Source organism: Lycium barbarum, chromosome 3 (genome assembly GCF_019175385.1).
Source record: "Lycium barbarum isolate Lr01 chromosome 3, ASM1917538v2, whole genome shotgun sequence".
Classification (NCBI taxonomy): domain Eukaryota; kingdom Viridiplantae; phylum Streptophyta; class Magnoliopsida; order Solanales; family Solanaceae; genus Lycium; species Lycium barbarum.
This window is the reverse complement of record NC_083339.1, coordinates 133,358,191-133,384,224: the sequence shown is the minus strand read 5'-3', so window position 1 is coordinate 133,384,224 and position 26,034 is coordinate 133,358,191. Positions and strand designations below refer to the sequence as shown.

The window sequence follows — 26,034 nt, the reverse complement described above, 5'->3', positions numbered from 1 at the left end:
TGTTAGGTTTGAAATAATCATGTGTCATCCGAAAACTAAAAATGATGGACTTGAATGACAATAAACAACATAACAGAAAGAAATATACTAAAAAAACATATAAATTAATTAGCAAGATTTGGTTATTGAGCAAGCTGGGTCAGAAGTTCAAGATCATTGAGCAAGCGGGGACAATGGTCTTGAACTTGTAATTTGGTCATTGTTAAACTAAAGTTTTGCACATTCAACAAGGGGGATGAATGATTTATGACCATCCACCAAAAGCTTGATTAAAATATCTATACTTTCTGAATTTCGGACGAACTAGCTATCCATTTCTTATTTCCTAGTTGGAGGGAACATCACATTGTTTAACACAATAAGCTAAGATCCTCCATATCCCTTATAAGCCAACCATCAAATCACGTCTATATGAAATTTATCTGAAACTCTACTTTTGATCTTAGGATTTTGTGATCATTAGTTATTTTTTGTTCACATAGACGAAAACATGGTCAATACTCGTATTATATTGCTTTTGATTTCGTGCAGGGCACTTAAATTGGGATTTTAATTTGTACAGAGGGGAGCTAGAGTATTAGTTACGAGTTTGGCAGTAGCTTTAGCCAAAATTTTGTATTTGTGTTAAGAAACTCACTTAATTAATATGTATAAATAATTTATTCAGAACCCAATAAACTGTATTTTCAAATAAAATTTAAAACTCATAAACTCAAAATTATGAATCCACATTTGATTTTGCACGTATCCATCTCTGCCAATTGGTATTTGGTAGGAGAGATCATTGAGTATTTCATATTACGTGGGTTGCAAGCGGAACTTAATTTATAAGCATGCATGTTCTGTTAAGCAGAAAATGTGTAAAATTATTAGACCACATGGCAAAGTTCTGAAAGAGAAAGGCATCTGCTCCCTTCTGTCTGCATTCGATGATTTAGGTCAACATTGTTAGTTAATGAAACGAGCGCATAACCATAAGGAATTATTTGCTAAAAGATTGTTTTATTTTACAGGCAAACGATTTTAAAAGTGTATATATATATATAATCCTGATTGATGATATTGTCACTAATTAATTGGATCGTGGTACGTGGACACGAAACACATAGTTACTGCACTACGTTGGTTCCCTCAGTGTAACTTGGTAGGCATCAGATGTCTGCCACGTCTCAACCCATTTTGGGGCATGATAGTATGACCCTCAGAGATTCCTCAATTATCATAAAAGTTAGGGTAAATTTCACATATGGTTATTCAACTTTGTGTCATCGCACAAAAGTCACTTTTTTATGTTTCTATACACAAATATAGTTCTGTAAAACCTTTTATTACTTACTGTGACCTGAAGTTCTATCTTTATTATGAACTTGCACCTATAATCTGTGCAGGATCAATCACAGTTCCATGAATTTCTTCCCGTCTTCGTAAGAAGTTTCTACTAGAAGTGGCTATTGAAGGATCTCTTAGTTGAACATGAGCTGGTATTGGCATGTTTTGCGAGTGACCTGAAATGCAGAGTGTACCAGATTCATCTTGTTCCCAATACACTTCTACCATAGTGCCAATTGGATTCTCAGCAGTTTCTGTTCCTGGGATTTTCACAAATCTCGCTCCTATAGGTATCTGAATTGAATGAACTTTACTTATTAATCATGAAATATTATGAAACCAAGAATATGGTAATCAACTTACTTGAAGTGAGAGCCCTGTATTCAAACTAAGAGTCACAAATCTTCCTTCAGCCACATCTTCCAGTTCTGCTTGTTTAGCAATGTTCAGAAAAACTTCTTCAAGAGTTGTAAGCCCGAGCTGGATATCTGATATGTCAAATTCCTTCTCTCTATCTTGTAGCTCAGCAAAGAAGTCCTGAATATTGAGGGTAAAAGCCAATGATCACCAAATGAGCTAGAAGTCCAAAAGTCACGTGCTTATAATTCCACAAGACTAGAAATGATGTTAAAAGAAATGATGTTAAACTAAGATATTACCGTCAACAGCTTCTCCTTGTCATGGGGAATAACAAAGGTTAGGAAGGACTTGTTTTCCTCTTTAGGCACCACGTCCAGACGCTGTGGACATAGTTTGTAAATCAAAAACACTTCCGTTAGTAGCTACGGCAAAGAAAAAAGAAAAGCAATCTTTGACATACACTTTTAAAAAACTGTTTCACAGCTTCAGGTTGAGATGTACTCAAAGTATGTTCTCTTTCAGGAGTCCCATTTGTCCCACCAGAGAAGCTTACATCAGCAATGAAACCGGTTCCAAATTTTGATTTCAATCTTATTGAAGTTCCAATGCAACGAAGCCTACCCTTTGCCATGATACCAATGCGGTCACTTAAGATGTCAGCTTCTTCCATTGAATGAGTGGTCAGAATGATCGCACGCCCTTTTTTGGCACCCTCAATTATGTCCCAGACATGTCTTCTAGTTATTGGATCCATGCCAGAAGTCTATGGAGGACATCAACATAAAATAGTTTTTAGTATAAAACATCAAGGAAAAACTTTTTTTTTTTTTTTTTTAACAAAAAATAAACCTACTGGTTCATCCAAAATGACCAATTTTGGTTCACCAATAAGGGCTATAGAGACACTGAGGCGTCGTTTCATTCCTCCACTGTAACTACCAGATCTCATTCTGGCTGCATCTGTGAGTTTTACCTCGGCTAGTGACTTCTCTACAACCTGTCATTTGATCAAAGAATTGTTTAAGCATGATTTATAATCAGCTCTATTTTTAGTAGGTGACTGAGTTTGATTCGTCAAATCTTTAGATATGTATAATAGACTAGACATATATTAGGTTTATGTGCTCTCACCTCTTTTACTAAAGAAGGGGGTAGACCTTTAATGCTGGCAAAAAGATGCAGATGCTCTTGACCGGACAATGCATCCCAAAGAATATCAAACTATAAAATGACCAAAATGAATGAATTTCTTTTGTGTAATTACAATGTTGCTAGTGTAGTCTCAGTTAGTTCCATGGAAAAAATTGAAAATAGAAACTTATTATCACCTGGGGACAAACCCCTATCATCCTTCGAATGTTTGACATGCTTGCAGAGCTACTTATGGACTGACCATATATTAGTGCTGTTAAAAGTAACTTCATGTTACACATAGGCAATTTGCAATTAACATAGAATGTGAGTAAGTTTGTGAAAAACATATTACCATCTCCTGCAGTAACAGGTGTAATCCCAGTTAAGCAATTAATAGCAGTAGTTTTCCCTGCTCCATTCGGCCCAAGAAGACAAAATAGCTGATCCTTTACAAGGTTCACCCATATGCTCTGCAGTAACATTGACTCGAAAGAATGAAATGCAGATGCAGTTAAAGTGAAGATTTAGAATCTCCAGATGAATATTAGAGAAAAATGCTAGTTGTTTCTTCTCTGGTCTTTTTTTGAATGTGAAACTTCTCATTTGTATATGCTACTCTTACACGACATGTAAAAGAAGTTAGGAATGCAGACTTGAGGTAATTGACAGGGAATTGGAAGAAGTTGCACAAGAAATCAAAAACCAAATTTTAAGATAAGTGTCAATGCTTTACTCCTATTGCCTATCTGAATACGAAACCAATATTTTTCTTCTCTACTGACTGACATACGTTTGCATATTGAAAGTACTATTATATTCTCATAGACCAATAGATAAAACACCTTGAGGGCAAGATAAGGAGATCTCTTTTTGCAAATGCAGCAGCATGCCTTTGTTGTTCCTGGATATATCTTTACAAGGCCACGTACTTGAACAGCAACATCAGAATCAACTTGATCTTGCGTAGCTTGCTGTTTAACAATGTTTTCTTCTTCAAGAACATCTTCATCATCTGGTATAATACTATCCAGGGAAGGCACTGAACATGTGCAGCTACAGATATCACCCTCTAAACACAAAACAAGCAGCCTTAAGGTTTGTCCAGTATGATCGGCATGAAGAAAGTAATGAAATTTTGGTTTACCTTTCACCGTATTTCCACCTTTACCCGTCCAGTAGCTAGGATTCAAGAAGTATAGCATTGATTTTCTCACACCAGAAATATTCGGAATTATGTTGTCCAAGTAAATAGCAAGAACAAACCACAGAAAAAATGTTGACACGAGCCATATGTAAATCTCATTCTGTTAGCAAAAACAGCAAATAATGAGTCTATATAAGATGCAAGCTGACAGTATGCACTGAAAGCAATATTGTACTAACAAAAAAGTTATCACTTATTGGAAGGTTGGATTTTGAGCGATTGTGACCTTTGTGTCAATATGGTGAGAGTTTAGTGATTTTTCTGTGAGAATGTTAGAACATAAAAGCTCTTAAATTGAATTGAAGAGTAAAAGCAGTATGAAAGGATTAAAATTCCAGCATTTCATTAAACATGGAAATTTCAGAATTTAAAGAAGAAAAAAACTAACTAACTTCCTATCTAGCAACCACTTACAAAGTGGGTTGAGAACTGGATAGGAAAATGTGCCCACTAACAGATATAAAGGGCCACTAACTTCAGAAAATTAAGCAACTACATCTGACCAAGTCTTTGCTTAAAAATAGGAAAGCAGTAAACTTAAACTAAGTAAAAACAATAAGCTGGAATAGAAATGCCAATTGTCTAACACTCCTCCTTGGCATTTTTGTGACAAACACCAATTCTTCGCCTCAGATCTTCAAACCTTTCCTTGGCAGTGGCATGGTGAAAATATCCGCTAACTGGTTCTCAGATGAGCAGTGAACAAGCAACACTTCATTAGATTGTTGGACTTCTCGAATAAAATGAAACTTGATCTTGATGTGCTTAGTTCGACCATGAAAGACTGGATTTTTTTAGACTGAGACTGCTGAAATGTTGTCACACATGATCCTGGTAGCTTCTGTTTGTTCATGGCCCAAGTCCTTCAATATCTTCCTTAGCCAGATAGCTTGGTTCACAACAGATGCAACAGCAATGTACTCAGCTTCTGCGGTTGATTGAGTTGTAGTTTCTTACTTCCTGGAGCTCCAACTAAAGAAACTTGTGCCCAAAGAAAATAAAAATCCAGAAGTGCTTCTTGAATCATCAATGCAGCCACCCCAATCACTATCAGAGTAACCAATCAGAATCATCATCTCTTCTGCAGATGTTGGAAAAAAAATGCCAAACGTGCTGGTTCCTTTAATATACCTTAACACTCTTTTAGCGGTTGTGAAGTGTGTGTCTCTAGGTGAATGCATGAACCTCGAGAGCAAACTTACAACAAATAGAATGTCAGGTCGACTTGCAGTTAGATATAGAAGGCTGCCAATTAAGCTTCTATACATACTATCATCCACTTTTTCAGAATCCTCATCCTTGCCAAGCTTCACACCAGTAGAAATTGGAGTACTCACTGGTTTGCAGTCTTGCATCTTAAACCTGTTTAGAATATCCGAAACATATTTCTGATGGCATATAAAAATTCCATCACTGGATTGCAACACTTCCATGCCAAGGAAGTACTTCATGACTCCAAGATCAGTCATTTCAAAGACTTTCTCCATTTCATCCTTGAACCTTTGGATTAGTTCAATTTTGCTTCCTGTCACAAGCATGTCATCAACATAAATTGAAATAACTTAGGACTCACCACCAGTGACTTTCACATACAAAGTAGCTTCACTTTGACTTCTATTGAAACCCAGTTGGGTGAGATGGTTGTCCATCCTTTCGTACCATGCCCTTGGGGCTTGCTTTAGGCCGTACAAGGCCTTCTTTAGGAGATAGACTTGATCTTCTTTTCCGGGAAGTGACATAGATCTCTTCAGCAAGCAACCCATTCAAAAAAGCTGATTTGACATCAAGCTGATGAATCTGCCAGGAATTATGAGATGCAAATGCGAAAAGAAGCTTGATTATGTCATACCTTGCAACTGGAGATAATGTTTCCTGGTAATTCACACCATATTGTTGTGCATATTCCTTCACCACCAACCTAGCTTTATGTTTGCAAATTGAGCCATCAGGATTGAGTTTTATCTTGAAAATCCATTTTACACCTATCACCTTGCGATTTCTAGGCCTATCAACGAGCTGCCATGTTCCATTCTTCTCGATCATGTCCAGTTCAGCTTGCATAGCTCTCCTTTATGCCAGAGAGTCTTGTGCTTCAGCGTAGCTTGTTGGTTCAGAGATAACCAAGTTACACCACTGATAGATATCTTTTAAGGTTCTGGTGCCCCGCACTGCTACGTCATCCACTAGTTCATCTTCCTCAAGTTGAGGTTGCTCTTTTGAAAGTAAATCAGAATTAGAGTTTTTTTTATTTTTCCAATCCCAAACAGTTACTTCATTAAACTTCAGTTCTCTGCTGAGAATTATTTTTTCTATTTTCAAACAAAAAATCCTATAGCCTTTGGATGATGAACCATAGCCCATAAATATGCCCTTCTGATCTTTGTTGTCTAGTTTACTCCTCTTAGGTTTTGGAACTTGGTAATAGCATATACACCCAAAGATTTTGAGATGGTGTACTGATGGTTTGTTGCCACACCAAGCTTCATATGGAGTCATGTCCTGCAAGGCCTTCGTAGGCAATCTGTTCAGCAAATAGATCGAGGTATTGACTGCCTCGGCCCAATATTGATTTGGGATTTTTTTTAAAACAAAAGACACCTGGCCATCTCCATTACAGTCCTGTTCTTCCTTTCAGACACGCCATTTTGTTGTGGCGTGTATGGTAATGTTAGTTGGTGTTCTATACCTGTGCTATTACAAAACTCTACAAACTGAGCAGAGATATATTCTCCTCCATTGTCAGACCTTTAAGCTTTAATATTAAGATCACAGTGATTTTCCACTAAAGCTTTAAATTGTTTAAAAATATTAAAGACTTTACTCTTCAGTTTAATGAAATAAACCCAACACATCCGGGAGCAGTCATCAATAAAGAGAAGAACATATTTGTTACCACTCATGGACTCTGTTTTCATTGGGCCACACACGTCTGTATAATGAGCTGAAGTTTCTGGTTAGCTCTCCGTACTTGATTTGCTTGAAATGGCAATTTTGTTTGCTTTCCCTGTTGACAAGTTTCACAAACTTGAGTATTAGAAAAAGTTTCAGGCATGTTTTCCACTAACTCCTTCTTTTTCATCTCTGCGATGCTTCTTTGATTGACGTGACCAAACCTTTTGTGCCATAGGTCAGTTATGTCCGTGAAGTGCTGGTATAAGCCTACTCGGTACTTTTCTCCCAATCAACAGAAAACATTCTGTTGCTCATCTTAACATAAAACAATTCTACTCCACAAGGATCAGAAAAAACACATTTGAGATTCTTAAAATGCAGTGAGTAATTTTTTTCAAGCATTTGTCCAACGCTCAACAGATTTCGACTCATATCAGGTGCGTACAAAACATCAGGAATAGTTTTGATACCTGAGATTGTTGAAATAGTTACTGTACCTCTGCCTTTAACTTTTACGGCCTCACCATTTCCCACCTTTACTTTGGATTTGTAACTATCATCAAGGAACTTTAACATTTCAGCATCATTGCAAACGTGATGAGTGCAACCACTATCGAGAAGCCACGCATCAGAGGACTCATTTGTTGAAAAGTTTGAAACTGCAAAGAGTTGCTCCTCATGTGCATCAACATCTTCTGCTAGTTGTGCTTATAAAGCTCTAGAGGCCTTTTTTTTAGATTTGCAAACCTTAGATATGTGCCCCATCTGTTTACAGTTGCCGCATATAGCATCGGCTCTCTACTAGCAATATTTTTCCAGATGTGTTGTTTTTTTACAATGTTTGCACAGAGGAAACTTATGCTTTAAATCTCCAATATTGTTTCCACCGTCATGCTTGCCCTTATTCTTTTGACTGAGTTGCTGCTTTCCTCTACCAGCATATTGCTTTAGCACAGAAAAAGCTCCTTCAGTGAACTTTTCCCGTCTCATAATCCTTCTTTGCTCTTGTGCTTGAAGAGCACTCATTAGTTCACCTAATGAGAGTTTGCTTAGGTCTTTGGATTCTTCAAGAGAGGAAATCTTAGATTCAAACCTCTCAGGAAGAGTTACAAGAACTTTCTCTACAATCCGCTTGTCCGTAAATTCTTCACCAAGAAGTCTAATGTTATTAACAATTAAGGAGATTCGATCAGCATACTTACTGATTGTTTCATCCTCCTGCATATTCAGAGACTCAAACTCTCTTTTCAGGTTCAACACTTGCATTTGACGTGTTCTATCACTGCTTTGATATTCTTCTTTTAATCTATCCCAAGCCTACTTTGTTGTATTACAAGCCATGATTCTATAGAACACTGAATCTGTCACAGAATTTTGCATAAGCGACTTGGCCTTAGATTTCTTTGCCTTCTCTTCACTGTTGGATTTGATCTGAGCCAAGGTAGGATTTGCTGGTAGAACAGGTATTGGTTTGTCCTCTGTTACAGTTTCCCAGAGGTCATAGGCTTCCAAAAAAGCTTGCATCTTCACAGACCAAATTTGATAATTTTCACCGGTGAAAGTGAAAGGTGGATTTAAAGGTAGGCTGCTAGATGCCATTTGTGTTGTAGATGAAAACTTTTTGGTCCTATAAGATCAACTATGTCTCTGATACCACTGTTAGAACATAAAAGCTCTTAAATTGAATTGAAGAGTAAAAACAGTATGAAAGGATTAAAATTCCAGCATTTCATTAAACATGGAAACTTCAAAATTTAAAGAAGAAAAAAAACTAACTAACTTCCTATCTAGTAGCCACTTACAAAGTGGGTTGAGAACTGGATAGGAAAATGTGCCCACTAACATACATAAAGGGCCACTAACTTCAGAAAATTAAGCAACTACATCTGACCAAGTCTTTGCTTAAAAATAAGAAAACAGTAAACTTAAACTAAGTAAAAACAATAAGCTGGAACAGAAATGTCAATTGTCTAACAGAAAAAACATAATTACATGACATTGGTGGAAAAAAGTCATAGTTATCTGACTATTATGAATTTTATCCTCGTTCTTACCATAGTTAGTACACAGTCTGCATCATTAAAAGCACACTTTGTCCTCCCACTCCAGCTGACACCAGGATCTTCAGGAATGGCAGTTGCATTAGAAAGTAAATGAAGGCCTTGAGCAAGAAGATTTGGCGGAAACAATGACCAAAGGATCCTATCAGTCTTGGAATATTCCTCACTGTAGGGAAATCCAGATGCTGTTACAAGCTGGAAAAAAATTAAAGATGAGAAACACATGCGTTATCCTGATGGGTCATTGATGGATGGTAATCAGTTGAAGATAAGCACTAGCCTGAGTCATGTAACCGGCAACGAAGATTAAGAAACCAATAATTGTTGACGAAGATGACTTGCTAATAAAAGCAGACATCATGAACGCAAAACCAATCTGGCAACAGGGGCAGAAATTTTATCTCAGTGGACATAATATGAAAGTAGTTTCTATTGCATCATTAGAAGCTGCAACGAATGCAGATTTGTATCTGGTGAATAGAAGCGCACCATATTAAGTTGGAAGAGGAAAAATAGAAGAAACACGACAGCAAAGCTGTTGTTCAAGAAAAAATTAAACTGAAACATCATCCCGAAGAGAATTGTGAGAAGAGTAGAAAGAATTGTCATGAATCCCTCCCAAGTTAACCATGACAACCAATAGGCAGTATCGTAGAGCCCCATCATAGTCATTGCCTGTAAGACAAATGCGATATTCAGAAAATGAAACCAATTCCATGAATTGGAAGAGTGGTATTATCTCTTCAAAAAATGCAAACCTGTCGGAGTTTGAGTTCCTTTTCAGTGATCAAAGCATTGATTTGGAAGACAAAGCCAAACATAGTAACAGCCAGAAAAAAGGTACGCCCAAGTGAACCCAAGGCAGAGCGAAATTCTAAAGCAGGATGTGCAAATTCTTTGAAACTGACAACCCAACTGAAATTTGGATCTGAATATGTACATAACCAACATGTTATGAATGAAAATAGCCTAGATATCACGGCGGAGGATACATTTTTAAAAGTTAGCAAAATTATTCGTCCATTTACGGGATCATAGGCAGTAGAAATGTTACCTCCAATGAGAGATCTTGCAATTTCACGTTCAGCAGCCAGTTGAAGTGGGATTTGGAACTTAAAAGTTGGATCTTCATAGATACCTCGTTTTGCAACGGAAGTGGAGTTGGTCTGTATACCATAACTGATTATGCTAGCATTCCTTTCAGCAAAGTGGAGGGCTCCAGGACAACGCATAGGGTTCTTGAAAAACCATTCGTCCACTTCATCTTGTGTTTCAAATGACAGAACCTGTGGAAAACAAGGCATATTATGATTATTCATACGCTACTAAAAAAAAATAGGAATTAGCTACATATAAATTTTGTAGCTAAACATCAAAATTCATCATTAATTCTATTTAGCAACAGATTAATGACAAATTTTCAATAAAAATTAGTATTAGCTATTAGCGATGAAGTTCATAGCTAATTCTAACTCTTTTTTAGTGTCAATGTTCCAACAAAGACTTCGATTTGAAATATTAAGCTAAAGAATGCACCAAACTAATGGAACCATAGCGTGCTGGTAAACAGGACATGTTGCGGGTGACCTAATACATGGAGAGGACAACAACATTTTATCGAATTTTAACTGGGTCACTGTTGAGACATAATCCCGCCGTCTCATTTTAACTGTAGCTTTAGCTTACGAAAATTGTTCCAAAATAATTGTCACTTTAGGAATTCAAAACTAAAATTAGCAATTGTTACCATCTATATATATATCCTTAACACTAAAGAAGCAGTTATTTTTAATATTGCTTAATTCTCAAAAAACATCTAATAAATAGGGATAACTTAGTGAAATATACCTCGTATTTTTTATTTTCCTTAATGAGCGTGAAAAGAGCTAAAGCTACGGTTAAAATGTTGATTAATGGACTAACCGTTTCCTCCTAAACATAAAAAGGCATGAAGTTTCCAACCATATTATAGCAAAAATAAGCTAGTAACAACGAGGGGTGAAGCTAGAGGTCCATGTGCGGCAGTGGAGGCGTCCTAATTTTTATATGAAGTGTCAAAATATAAAGGAGTAAACCCATGAAGGCGAGTAAATATATAATATATATACTGATGCATAAAAAATATTACTTAGTTATACATTGTAATTTTCAGTAAAGGTGCGTTAATAAATGTGCCTCCGCCATTGGTGCGGGTAATAGCTTTAGTATAAGCCCTATTTTGTTTTAAAAACTTCATTAAATATGTATAAAAATTTAATTCAAAACTCGATTACTAACACGTCACTATGCTAAAATTTACTCATTTAGAATCTATAAAATTTAAATTCTGAATCCGTCTCTTATAACAAGGTGCGAGGCGCAGGAGACTTAATACATGGAGGTCAACAACATTTACTGCAAGCGGAAGCGGTAATTATATGAATAGGGGAAAAGTGAGTTTATTGCTTGCAAACAAACTTTACTATTGGAAACTTAAGCTGAGATAACGGAAATAACTTCACTTTAGATGATTATTACGAGCTTTTTTCTAGCCTCTCTACCCCGCAAAATTCTGGTACATCCAACCTTCTCCAGACCTCACCTTGTGGGATTACATTGGGTATATATGTTGTTGTATTATTATGAGCTTCTAGCCTAGGGACTATTGAGTATGTACCTTAGAGGAAGGGATGGGTCTGCCAGGATTGTTGGCCATCATTCCGCTCACAATCTGCCTAATTCTTGGACTCTGAGAACCACTCCAAACAAAGTCATAGCAGGGGAGATGGATGAAGTTCTTGTCCTCACAAGGCGGGATTGGCAGCGACACCAGTAGTTCTGGGTCCTGCACGTTCTTGTACGTAGAGGAAGAAGAGTAGTAGCTGGCTTCTTTAGCTTTTTGGATACAGAAAAGAAGGAAGATGAAAAAGAGGGATGAAAAAAGTTGAAGGAATGTGGCCGTCTTGTTTCGCCATGCTACTAAATAGTTCTTCTTTAGTAATGCTTTGTACTGCTGTTTTACCAAAGGGTATCCCCTCTGCATTTGCACTTGCATGCCTTCTCTCTTTGTTTCTCCCTCTCTATACGACGTTCTTTAACCAAAGTTTCCGTTTTGGGGGAGTAATGAAAAACTTAGTTGATGTTATATGCAAGAAAAGAAAAAAGAATGTCGCCTTTTAATAAGAGGCCTAATTCAGCCTTTCAAAAATTATTTCATGAGTGAGGATTGCTTGCTCAAGATCATATAGAGGGGTGGAGCTAGAAGCCGATATAAACTTCGACGGAGTAATTTTAGTTTAAATTGTGTTTTTATATTAAGAAATTCACTAAACATGTTAAAAAAAAATGTAAAACACAATTTACTAACACCTAATATCACTATCATAGAATTTAGAACCCATAAAATTCAAATTCGGATCCATCTCCAATCATATACTCCCTCCGTCTCAAATTATATGTTGTGTTTCTTTCTTACACGCCTCTTACGAAAATTATTAATTCGGAGAAGTTTTGACTGTTGACACCCAATTTTGTCCCTCCTTTATTTAATTTTATTCACTCGGGCGTCTAAATTTATTGACGAGCTAAATACTTTATTTTCACTACTATTATTTTCGCTACCTTTATTTTTAACATTACGAGTATTACTTTACCACAATTTTTTTAATGATTCGTCATCATTTCATTATTTTTTTTGGGGGTTTGGAATCGTTAAATTAATTACAAAACAACACTTTGCAAAATCTTTATTTTTCTACATATTAATTATTAATTGTCTTTACATAGTATATATTGTACCAGTTATTAAATTAAAAGCCCAACAAAATCCTCCTCTCGAGTCAGCCCACCCGCGTCAAAAAATAAAATTCTGGGCCGAGACCCAAATGGCAGAATATATGGCAGCATATATACAGAAAAGAAAGAAACGAATTTTGGGCCAAAGCCCAATAGCGTGAGCAGATTACAGCAGTCTAAACTGGGCTGAGCCCATTTACATCATACTTATTCCTCTATTTTTATTTTTTGTGTGCATTTGATATGTATTATATGACTAACATTTTTGTTTGTTAATTTAGATAAACCTTAGTGATGTTGAGGGTTCTAGTTTAGTAATGGGTAGTTAAATCCACAAAATTACATTCCCTCGTATTTTCTAAACTATTTATAGTATCTATAACGTCTATTCAAGTAATTGATTTTCAAATAATATGACTATATATTTTTGAGTTAAATGAATCATCTTCCATTCTTACTATCTCATGAATTTCAAAACGTCGTTAAATAGGAATCCAATTATATTTTATAAACATCTTCAAGATTTATTCAATTATACATATTTTTAGTCGAAATTGGTTAAATAAAGAGTGAAAAAAATAGAAAGAAACTTATGGACTTTTCATCATATTTAAGAACATAAGTCTAGGCATTTCTACACCACCATATTCATATAACATCATTTTTATCTAAAGATCACATTTGATAAATTATCCTTTAAAAGGCTATTAGTCATACGTAAACTATCTTATTTTCTACAAATCTTATTTTTGAATAATATTATTATTTTTTTCATTTAAGGTCTTAGCAATATCTTTAAATCTCATTTAACCTTTAGAGCCTTCCTTTTACGCAAACTATTATGTTTTCTACAAGTATTATTTTAAACAACACTATTACACTTTCGTTAAAAAATCTTAACAACATTTATAAATCGTATTTCAAAACATAGCATTAAAAGTACTCTTTTATACAAATTATTATTTTTCTATAAGTTTTATTTTAAATAACATTCTTATATATCTATCTATAACTTTAGTCATACTTACAAAACTACTTTCTTTTCATACAATACTGTATTTACACTTAGCCTAATTAATTATAAGTCCGGTCGGTCAACCATTGTTAATGGGTCTTAAAGGGTGCCTAATACCTTCCCTTTAGACTAATTGAACCCTTACCTAGAATCTTAAGTTTCGCAGACCTTAAACAGAGTTGACTTTAAACATAACTTTAATAAACTTTAGGTGTCCTAATTCACCATAAATAATTAGGTGGCGACTCCTTAAAAACAACAAAAACAGGAATCCCCAATATGTCGTACTTCTAATTTAACTCCGGGGTTAAAATGGGGTGTGACATTGACCATTTCACCCTTATTTATTTTCTAAGATATAATCTCTCTTTATTTGATACGTACTTTATTTATGTGTCATCTCCCCATGATTGAGGTGTTTGTAGTCTTCAAGAACAATTATTACTAAGAGTAAATGGAAAAAGAATAATGAATTTTGTCTTGAACTTCTAAAATGACAAATAATTTAAGACAACTATTTTTCAGAAAGCATGACCAATAATTTGAGACAGAGATAATTCACATCCTTATTTATGGTATAAATTTCATGAAATAATCTCTTCGAAAATTGAAAAAACTTAATCAAACTGATATACTCTATATATGGGGCCGGCGCTTAAATGACACTTTTTTTAAACCAAAAAACCGAAAGGGATTGTCAACTACACGATAAACCAAAAGGAATTTATCGTGCAGTGCTCCACGATTTGCATATTCATTTAACGGATTCGTTTGAGCATCCGTAAAAAAAAATCTTTTGCAAATCGTAGAGCCCTCCACGTTTTGCAACATTAATTTAAATAAAGAATTTGGCAAATCGTGGTGCTCTCCACGTTTTGCAAACCACATATAATTTTTTTAAAAAAAAATTAAAGTTGCAAAACGTTTAATGTTCGAAAACTAAAAATCCAATAACAGTAGCAACAGAAAACTAGTGTCTTTTACGATCATGCTAAGTGAGTGACTTCACTTTTTTTTTTTTAATTATTTTTTAAACTCTTCAGTTTTCTTGGACAGGTAAGTTTTGTTCTATTTTATCTAAAAACTATGCCAGAAACACCTTTAAGACTTCTCGTGAAGGGAATACATTCCGGTCATGGTTATGCTGAGTGTACAAAGTAAACCGACAAAACGCATCAAACTGATAAATCGAGTTAAATTGAGAAAAAATTCGACTAGTGGTTTGGTTTAACTTGGTTTGGTATTGAAAAAAAAAACTGACCATAATTGGTGGTTTGGTTTGGTTTTAGCTAAAAAAAGTCAAACCGAACCAAACCAACCCGACATTACATGTATTCAATTTTTAAAATATTTTATACATAAAAATATCTATTTGTAATGTAATTTATAAATATTTCTTAAATTTTTTTCGTAGTTTTTTTTATCTATTATCATATTATTCAATCTTGAACTTAAAATTTTGAATGTCAATAAGTTTTATATCCTATGGATATTTTTTTGATTAAGCACCGGGTGTCCGGGTCTCTTTGAGCCCCGACTAATCCCGGGGGTGCACAGGCCCTCGGCAAGGAGTTTCCCGCAAGTGCACCACGGGTAATTCAAGGTTTTACCCCAGTCCGATGGCCCTCAGAAATTGTTTGCACCCAGTGGGTTTTATATCCTATGGATATTAGTAACTCATATAAAGTCCAAACCAAAACCAACTCAACACTAATACTAACAAAAGAAATTCAATTTACCACTAGGAATGATAATAATGTAGGATATATATTCTTTAGTTTTGCATAATTGGTTTAGAGAGTGAAAAGACATAACTTTAAGTTTTTTTTCTTGTCATGTAATTAATACTTATTACCCATATTTATTTTAGCATTATTTAGTATTTTTAGATTATGATCATTTTTATGGCTTATTAATTAGCAATATTTGTTTTAACCGATTTTATTATCTATTGTTGAACATTTTAATATAATGTCATCACTCTTCTCACATTTTGTGTTATTTTCTTATGAAACACCTTAAATGTATAGTTGTATATATCTTATTAGGACTAAAGAAATATTTGAAGTAAAAGTTATATGTTTTGTATCAATAGTATTCCGGAAAAAAATCCGAAAAACCCGAGGTTGAAAAATCCGAATTTTATTGGTTTGATTTGGTGTATAAATTTAAAAACCCGACGCAATTAGTTTGATTTGATGTTTAAAAAATCCGAACCAATCCGGTCCATATACACCCCTACTTCGCAAATCATGAGAGCTTTAGATTTTCCAAAACAAAATATATATGTGTGTGGGGGGTTTGCAAAAGGGAGACAGCTCCACGATTTGCCAAAACAAAAAAAAAATGGAAATCGTGGAGCCCTCCACGTTTTGCAACATTAATTTTTAAAAACAATTATATGTGATTTGCAAAACGTGGAGAGCACCACGATTTGCCAATATTTTAAAAAAAAAATTAATGTTGCAAAACGTGGAGAGCTCTACAATTTGCAAAAGTTTTTTTTTTTTGACGGATGCTGTTAAATAAATATGCAAATCGTGGAGCACTACACAATAAACCCCTTTTGATTTATCGTGTAGTTAACAACCCCTTTCAATTTTTTTGCTTAAAAAAAGTGCCATTTAAGTGCCAAACTCCTCTATATATCTATGAAGTTGAGGTTCGCCTTTGCCTATGAGTAGTGCTTTGCGTGCTTTCTTAAAGTCAATGCTCTTCCAATTGCTTGTACTTGTGAAGTGATTTGGTTACTCAAGAGTATTTTTGTGGTTATACATAATTGTAGAGGCTAGTATGGCCTCCTCTCAAAGTTTTCGTATGCATGGACCTTTATTGTTATTGCAAGCAATTGTTTTGTAACTTTAATTTTGTCTTCGTATCATTAACGTTTTCTATCTTCCTTCTATTTTGGTGTTATATCTACTTATTACAATATGTAGTAAATAATTAAGAGAATGTTCAATTAACTGCTAAGTATTATTTTGTGATTTTAATATGCACAAGTTAAGGTTCAAAATGGAGCTCTTAGTGTAAAATAGCAATATTGGCCAGATTATTATACTAAGGGTGAAACTAATTAAACATTTCGAAAACCAGAAGGGAAGATTTGGATATCTTTTCCATGTTTATTTTTAATTTTATAATGGCTTCATTAGTAAAAAGGGTAAAATAAATCATTTCTCAACTACAACAAATGTACTAATTGTGTAACAGCAAGGGCATGGTTGAACACAATTATTAACGAGGGACAAAATTATGCTATTACGCATAATCCAGAAATAATTTTGGCTTTTTACCGATTATATTTTGTTCGCATAGAAAAAGTCATAAGTATTATATTGCTTTTTATGTCGTTGGAGGACACTTAATTGGGGTTTTACACATATGCTATATCCCTCTACACCATATAGCTATTTGTAGGAGAGTTCATTGAGAATTTCATGTTACGTGTGTTTACCCCGAATTTGGTAAATCAATTGAATTTGTACGCGGGTATAGGATATGTGTTTGAATCTCGATATATTTGATGGATACAAGATTCGTATGGTTAAGATGTGAAGAAAACGATGATGCTTAGAGGACCACTGTGGATTTATACATCTACTAACATATAAGTATTATTTGTTTGAACAAGTAATAGAGATGAACACAATGATTCCGGACCAAAATCTAATATTGAGAGAGAGATTTGTATATATCTTCTAGTACAAGAATGTTGTTGATCCCAGGGAGCCAGCCTTTACAAAGGAGGGGGATGTGCTCTATTTATAGTGTGACCTCCATGGGTCTCATATGATGTGAGCTAATAAAATAATAGCAATAAGGACAACTTTGCACGGATTTGGTGGGATTAGACTGACGACGCCGTCTGACACACGCATGGTGGGTAGTTGTGTCACGCCCCGAACCATGGCCTGGACGTAACACGGCACTCGGTGCCTGACTGCATGTGACCGAGCGAACCACATGGCTTGCTGAATCATCATGATACATAACATAAGCGGAATATAACGTGAATGCATGATGAGCCCTTATAAAACATGGTAAGTCATAATACTTAATAAAATACTTGTTTAAACATGAGTGAGCCAAAATGGCTATACGACTCCAAATTTCTGACATGACATAACTGACTTGTCTAGTCTATGAAACCTCTATCATGAGTCTGACTGAAAAACATACTTACTGGGACAAGGCCCCCAGCATACCTTTAGATGCATAATTAATCATAAAACAAAAATTGACTAAACCCCGAATGAGATGGGGCTCACCAATAAGCTGATACGAATGTTGTCCTACTGGGCAGATGTGTCGTCCTGTATATCAGTACCTGCATCGTGAAATGCAGGCCCCCGGGCAATAAAATGGGACGTCAACACATTGAATGTACCGGTATGTAAAGCAACCGAAAGAAACAACATGGGACATGGAATAACATGATAAGAGCTGAAACTGAAAAACTTGGACATGAACATGAGCATGAGTACATATGTATATATATAACATTAGTAAAAACATGATAAGTAGGGAGAGCAATAACTTATAACCGATCCATGGTCTGGTGCTTGCGTCCCGCCAGCAGAACACTCAGTCCTTGCCAGGGAACATGAGATTTGCTAAAATATGAAAGGATCCAATCATTATGAGAGATCGTCCGGAACATGGGTGGAGCGATCCTCATCCTACGGTGGCTACGTAGTTTCAGGCTATCTGAAGCCCTCCTCGGTAATTAATGCAACTCCCAAAACATGAACATGAAAAATAGTGGCACTTGCTGCCCATGGTATATCATGAATCATAACTTGCTTGTACATAGTGTTCATGAATCATAACTTGCTTGTACATGGTTTTCATGAATCATAACTTGCTTGTACATGGTTTTCATGAACCATAACTTGCTTGTATAGTTTCATAAGATAACTTGTCATAGTCTTGCAAAACATGTTTTTCGTTCATGAGTAATAACAATAGTTCGAAATCATATATATATACTTGTCTTGAAAACATGCTTGTAACTTGCTGGATGAAATCATAAAGTTTCATATAAACATAATGAGAACACATGAGGAAGAATTCATGATTCATGGATTTAGCTAGGATTCCTAATATCCGTAATGGAAGATTAGGAATACAATGACGAACATAGATACAAAATTCATGTACATACATACATAATTACGGGCTACCAATATGTTGGGTTTAATGCCCTAGGATTTGAACTTCATAGATTTTATGAAAACGGATCATGGGGAAGAACGTAGAGATTCCCACATGTGGATGGAAGTTCTACATACCTTAACTTCCCGCTTTTGAGCGTATCACAATGTCCTTCAATCCCTTCAACTTCAATCTATAGCAATACAAGCCATAGGGATTCTATATTAGCAACAATATCCATGTTTTGTTCATCTAAGCATTTTATCAAACACTTAGTGGGCATGAAGCTCTATAACCCTCATTAATGGTGTTTTCTTCCCCCAATCCCCATTCTATTACTTCTAGCTGATTCTACAATCTCAATTAGATGTAATTGACATCATTCTTCATCACCCATATGAATACAACAATCCCAAGTCAACAATCCAAAAACCCTAGCATAGTTCATATAATTCTCTTTATCAAACCCATTTACTATTCTCCCAAGAACTTATCAACACTTTAATCATCATGAAATATCATAAAACTTACCTTGGTTATTGTAGGAATAAGCCTTGAGTTGAAATACTTCACTTGAACAAAACCCTAGTTCCACCTTCTATAGAATTTCTTGACTTGAATGGATTTGATGTGTTTCTCACACTTAGTTTTGGTGGATTGATGAAGTGGATCTTTTGTTTCACTTGGATTCTTGCATATGAAGTGTTTGGATGGCTCTAGAGAACCCTTGAGTCGTGTAGGAGAAATGGGAATGAAAAAAAATGGGTTTGGGTCTCTTATTAACATCTTAAAATCTGACCCATCGGGCAATTCTACGCCCATTTTTACGTTCCGTATAATGGTTTTACGGACCGTATAACTCACCGTAAAACCATTTCAGTGATTTGGACATTCTGTGCTCATTTTACGGTGGGTTTTACGTCCCGTATAATGGTTTTACGGTCCGTATAACTTACCGTAAAACCATTCCAGTGATTTGGACATTCTGTGCTCATTTTACGGTGGTCTGAGTCAATTTTACGGACCGTATAGTTGTTTTACGGACCGTATAATTGAACCGTAAAATTGCCCAGCAAAATATGGTTTTCTGTGACCATTTTACGCTAGCTTGAGTCAATTTTACGGACCGTATAATTGTTTTACGGACCGTAAAATTGAACCGTAAAACTGACCCTCAAAATATCATTCTCTGTGACCATTTGACGGACCGTATAAATATTTTACGGACCGTCAAAATGTTTTACGGACCGTCAAATGGTCCGTCAAAATTCTTCTGCTCGGACAGTCTATCGTATAATGGGCATAACTCTTTGCACAGATGTCCGTTTGAGGCCCATAATATACCGTTGGAAAGCTATTTCAAAGGGCTACAACTTTCATCAAGGAAGTTTTCCCAAATTCCAAATTAATAATGGGGTTATGGTCGTTGGACGTAAGACCATCTATAAACTCACTTGCGAACATGCCCCGTAGAGTGGTTTTCAACTTTGTTTTACCCAAAGACTCTTCTCATGTCTTGATTGGGTTTCAAACACCATTTATACACTACTAAAATTGGGTTCATTATACCCCCCCCCCCCCCCCCCATCTTATAAGACAAATTTTAACCCGAATGCACGAGGTGTTACAAGTTGACCAGGACAGGACGTTACTGGCGCTTGACCCGCGTGCAACGGCCACCCGGACCAACGGCTACTTGGACCAACGGCCACACGGACCAACGGCTATTCGGACCAACGGCACACGGACCAACGGCTACTCGGACCAACAGCCGCGAATGCTCGGGTCACCGGGCTTGGTCGTTCCAATGACGAAGAAGGAAGATCAGTCGGCCCCCTCGCTCCACCGGTTTGCCTCGCATCCGGTTTTTACCGTATACAGATAGCCCCACACTTCCCGGATCTCCGATCTATCGGAGTAACGGGGAGTGGATAACTTCTGAAACCGGTGGCCCTGTCAGCTCGTCGTTACCTTCTTATTTCTTCGTTTTGAATGTTTGCCATTATTTTGGTCATGATCGTTGGTCCGTTTTAGGACAGGTCGACTCATAGTCGTTAATTCACCGTGCCCGTGGGACTTATCCGATGCTTCATAAGTTCAGATGTCTCCGAATTACGATAGGCTTTTTCTTCAGGGTCGGTATTTGTTTTAACCTTGGCAAAGTTTTTGATGTAACAATCCCCGTTTTGGGAGAATTTTCCGAGCTTTGGCTTGGGTCATTGTGACCTTGTCGCCTTTGTCGAATTTCTGGCACAACCCTCGATATAGAGTATGTGAGTGGGGCAGTGCCGGAATACGGCGGTTACCATCGGGGCGAAGTCCTTTTAACAGAAAGACACCCAAGATTTTGTTATACCAGCCTTTGATGACTTTGTGTTTGCAAAATGTTTGTACATATGAGAATTTTAATTCCCTCTGCCTTGTTGTAGTAAATGAAAAATGGGACACGATTCATTATGATCGTTTGGTCCTTACATCGGAGGCTATTGCCGGTGGCCGGGCCGTAGTTTTGCCGTAGCAAATGTTGAATGGGACACGATTCATTATGATCGTTTGGTCCTTACATCGGAGGCTGTGGCCGGTGGCCGGTGGCCGGGCCTTAGTTTTGCCGTAGCAAATGTTGAATGGGACACGATTCGTTATGATCGTTTGGTCCTTACATCGGAGGCTATGGCCGGTGGCCGGTGGCCGGGCCTTAGTTTTGCCGTAGCAAATGTTGAATGGGACACGATTCGTTATGATCGTTTGGTCCTTACATCGGAGGCTGTGGCCGGTGGTCGGGCCTTAGTTTTGCCGTAGCAAATGTTGAATGGGACACGATTCGTTATGATCGTTTGGTCCGGTCTTGACTTGTTGAGCCCCTCCGTTTTCCACTAACCGGGGTAAACCTCGATGTGGGTATAAGTCCCCTAGTATTTATCCGAGCTGCGAGGTCGGGTGAGTGCTATCAAGCCCCCACTTCGGAGGGTGTGACCTCGAGTTTCCGGGTGCTGGTCCCTTATCTTTGTTGAGTAACACGTTGTACTTGTTGCCTCATTAAAAACCTAGTCGGAAAACCCATTTTGGGACAAAACCGTACTAAGGAAAAGAGTGCAACACGTGTTTTCAGACCTAAATTCTAACTTTATCCGGTACTTGACTTCCTGCAAAAAAAGAAAGAGGTCAATAGAAAAACACGAGGAGTCCATACCTTAGTCCGTCCTGAAGCTTGGTTTCTCCGGATGAGAATATGGCCGGTACCTCTCCCTCGACGATCTGGCCTCCGGTTCGTAATTCTTCCTTGGTATCTCCAGACTTTTGTTCATATTTACGGGCCCCGGGGGAAGCTCGAGTTGGTCATCCTCCACCCGAATCTTCGACTCGTACCGGTTATGGACATCTGCTCATGTCACAGCCTCGTATTCCACCAAGCTTGCCTTTAATTTGAACGAAGCCGTCGAGCTCCGAACATTGAGCCCTTTTGTGAAAGCTTGTGCAGCCCATTCCTCCGGAACCGGGGGAAGCTCCATTCGTTCCCTTTGGAACCGGCTGACAAATTCACGCAGTAACTCATCGTTTCTTTGGGCAATTCGGAAAATATCCGCCTTCCGAGCCTGCACCTTTTTGGCTCCGGCGTGTGCTTTTATGAAGGCATCGGCGAGCGTTTCGAAAGAAGTGATTGAATGCTCGGGCAGATGATCGTACCAAGTCAATGCTCCTTTTGCCAGAGTTTCCCCGAATTTTTTCAGCAACACGGATTCGATTTCATCCTCTTCCATATCATTGCCTTTTATAGCACAGGTGTATGAGGTCACGTGTTCGCAAGGGTCCGTTGTGCCGTCATATTTTTGGATATCCGGCATTTTGAACCTCTTCGGGATCAATTTCGGGGCCGCACTCGAAGGAAAAGGCCTTTGAATGTACCTTTTCGAGTTTGGCCCTTTTAGCAAAGGTGGAGCCCCCGGTATTTGATCCACCCGAGAGTTATACGTCTCGACCCTCTTTTCGGTCGAGTCTACCCGTTTTGCCAAAGTTTCGAGCATCTTTAGAACCTCGGTGGAGGAACCGGCTCCAGAACCGTTACTCTCGACCATCCGTGGCTCGTTTCTTCCGATTTCGACAACACCCTTCGTCTTCCCCGGGGTCGCTTCATCTCCTCCGTTTTGCAACCGGGCTATCGCGATTCCCTGTTCAGCAATCGCCGCTCTCTGTTCCTGCAACAATTCAAAAATTAAACGCAAGTCAATATTATCATTCGGGGTATCCGGTTCTTTCCGGACTTGTGTCCCGGACAAAGTAATCGAATTGTTAGTATTTAAAGGGTCAGTGGGGTTTGGCAATCCTCGCGGCCCGCTGCCTTCATTTTCAGCCACGATCTCGTTGTTGTTGACATGACCAGATTGCCCACTGTTAGCCATTTGGTCCGTTTCTTCCGAGACGGACAGCAGATGTTTCCGATTTTGATGGGTAAGATAGAGATCAAGATCAAAGACCACTATTATCCTAACCCCACGGTGGGCGCCAAACTGTTTACCCCGAATTTGGTAAATCAATTGAATTTGTACGCGGGTATAGGATATGTGTTTGAATCTCGATATATTTGATGGATACAAGATTCGTATGGTTACGATGTGAAGAAAACGATGATGCTTAGAGGACCACTGTGGATTTATACATCTACTAACATATAAGTATTATTTGTTTGAACAAGTAATAGAGATGAACACAATGATTCCGGACCAAAATCTAATATTGAGAGAGAGATTTATATATATCTTCTAGTACAAAAATGTTGTTGATCCCAGGGAGCCAGCCTTTACAAAGGAGGGGGTGTGCTCTATTTATAGTGTGACCTCCATGGGTCTCATATGATGTGAGCTAATAAAATAATAGCAATAAGGACAACTCTGCACAGATTTGGTGGGATTAGACTGACGGCGCCGTCTGACACACGCATGGTGGGTAGTTGACCAGGACAGGACGTTACTGGCGCTTGACCCGCGTGCAACGGCCACCCGGACCAACGGCTACTCGGACCAACAGCCACACGGACCAACGGCTACTCGGACCAACGGCCACACAGACCAACGGCTACTCGGACCAACGGCACACGGACCAAAGGCTACTCGGACCAACAGCCGCGAATGCTCGGGTCACCGGGCTTGGTCGTTCCAATGACGAAGAAGGCAGATCAGTCGGCCCCCTCGCTCCACCGGTTTGCCTCGCATCCGGTTTTTACCGTATACAACGTGGATTGCAACCGACCTTATAAGCATGCATGTTCTGTTAATTAAGCAGAAAAATGAATAAAATCAACTGATGATTTTAGACTACGTACATTTTCTAACCGTAAAGTAAATGTATTTGTTGTTGCTTTGTCGTGTGTATGAATAAAGTCCCGCTTGAAAAGTAGAATATAAAAAAAAACTATTTATAAGGTGTTGACTATTTTTAATGTTGTGAGTTATTTTGGGGAAAATGTGTCTGCTTGGTCCAAACGGACAATATCGGGATGAAGCGGGTAAATAGCCACTTTTAACGCATGCTTTCGATATTAGCCACTATTTTAAAAATTATTACTGCCTCCGTCCTAATTTATGAGAAGTTATTTGAGTGGACACAAAATTTAATTAAGTATCGAAGATACGCTTGAGATTTCCATGAAATTGTTAATACGTGTATCTAATGAAGTATCTATTATTCAAGCTGCAGTAGTTGTTTGGATTTTCATGCCTTTTAAAAAACGGAAGCTTTTGCCAGCCTGGGGCTTCTTATATATATAGTTGGCTGCATGTTTCGAGTAGTGAATCTAAACTAACCTTGAAAGAAAAATAATCAATTTTCTTTCTAAAAGTTAAGGACAAGGAAACATTTGATATAACTTATAATTACATCATAATCGTTTGCATATCACCCACAACCATATGTTTGCTCGTATTACGTGTTTGCATGTGCCTGTCAAAGTATAATGTACAACACAAACCTATTTCTTCCACAGACAGTTTCGTTTATTTGACGTAAATACATTAAGGTTTATTTTCTCATTTAAGAAAAAGAACCTGCTAGAAAAATATAGGTTTCAGAAATTGGAAGAAATAATTCGACTTTAATAGAGTAATCTCTGTCTTTATGGAATTTAAGCCTCTCACTTTGTTGCTGTAGGAATGGTGGCAAAATTCCTACAGGATTTTACAAAGCCAACCAAATTCGAATACCAACAATTAATTCGAATTTCTCACAAGAACAGAATGTTGTGATTTATAGTGAAAGAAATAGAGAGAAGAAGAGAAAATCTATAATCTTACATCTATTTTGAAACAATACCATATATTTATAATACTTTAGGAATCTGTTCGCAATAGACACATCTGTTCAAAGAGACTTTTCGTAACAGACACATCTTATAGAGTGACTTTTCTTTTTAGACTTTCTTTTTTTGTAAAAAGAGTGACTTTATTTTCTAGACGGAAAGGGGCCAAAAATACCCCTAATTTATGGGAAAGGGCTCAAAAATACCCTGCATTCACCTATTGATCTAAAAATACCCCTAACATATTCATTTGGCTTAAGAATACCCCTCAAACTAACACCCTAAACTTGATGAATTTTTTAGTTTAAAAAATGCCACATGGCTTGTTATGATTGGCCACATATGTTATTTTAATTTAAGAAGTAAACCCACCGACTTTTAAACTCAAACCCGTTGACCCGATCCGTTTCTTTTACCCACCCACTTTCATCGTAGGTAAATTTCACTAATTAGAAGCCGCTGTCCTCAAATGGATTTCTTGCTAAGTTATATAGGTGAAAATTTCAAGCATGTATTTGGTTTATTTATTTCTGTATTTTCAGTCTCTTCCACATTTCTTTTCCAATTAAGGGGTGAACATTCAGTAATTTCCCCCCATAAATTTCAGCTATTAAAAGTTACGTTTTGGTGAGACAACAGTTTTTGCTATTGAAATTTCCACTCACTGTTATTCTCTTTGATTAGTTTATTGTTCTGGCAACAGTATGAGCAAATCTTCGTACAGTTATAAAAACAAAAAATAGTTTATTGTTATGGAGTGTGGCGTGTTGCGAGAGGGATGCATTCCTTCATCAACCATTAGTGTTAATGACTAGTTTTC

General features: G+C 37.2%; 1 protein-coding gene across 1 annotated transcript; it reads right to left on the bottom strand.

Annotated features, from left to right (window-relative positions):
* Positions 1-1,163: 1,163 nt before the first annotated feature.
* Positions 1,164-12,165, bottom strand: LOC132632662 (ABC transporter A family member 2-like). Its single transcript, XM_060348685.1, has 16 exons — positions 11,636-12,165; positions 10,034-10,265; positions 9,738-9,907; positions 9,469-9,654; positions 9,260-9,355; positions 8,974-9,174; positions 3,968-4,127; positions 3,666-3,892; positions 3,176-3,293; positions 3,018-3,094; positions 2,821-2,910; positions 2,543-2,686; positions 2,150-2,452; positions 1,989-2,069; positions 1,693-1,866; positions 1,164-1,623 (listed from the first exon to the last, which is right to left on the bottom strand). The coding sequence occupies exons 1-16, from the start codon at positions 12,011-12,013 to the stop codon at positions 1,360-1,362; spliced, it is 2,901 nt and encodes a 966-aa protein (XP_060204668.1). The 5' UTR covers positions 12,014-12,165; the 3' UTR covers positions 1,164-1,359.
* Positions 12,166-26,034: the final 13,869 nt, after the last annotated feature.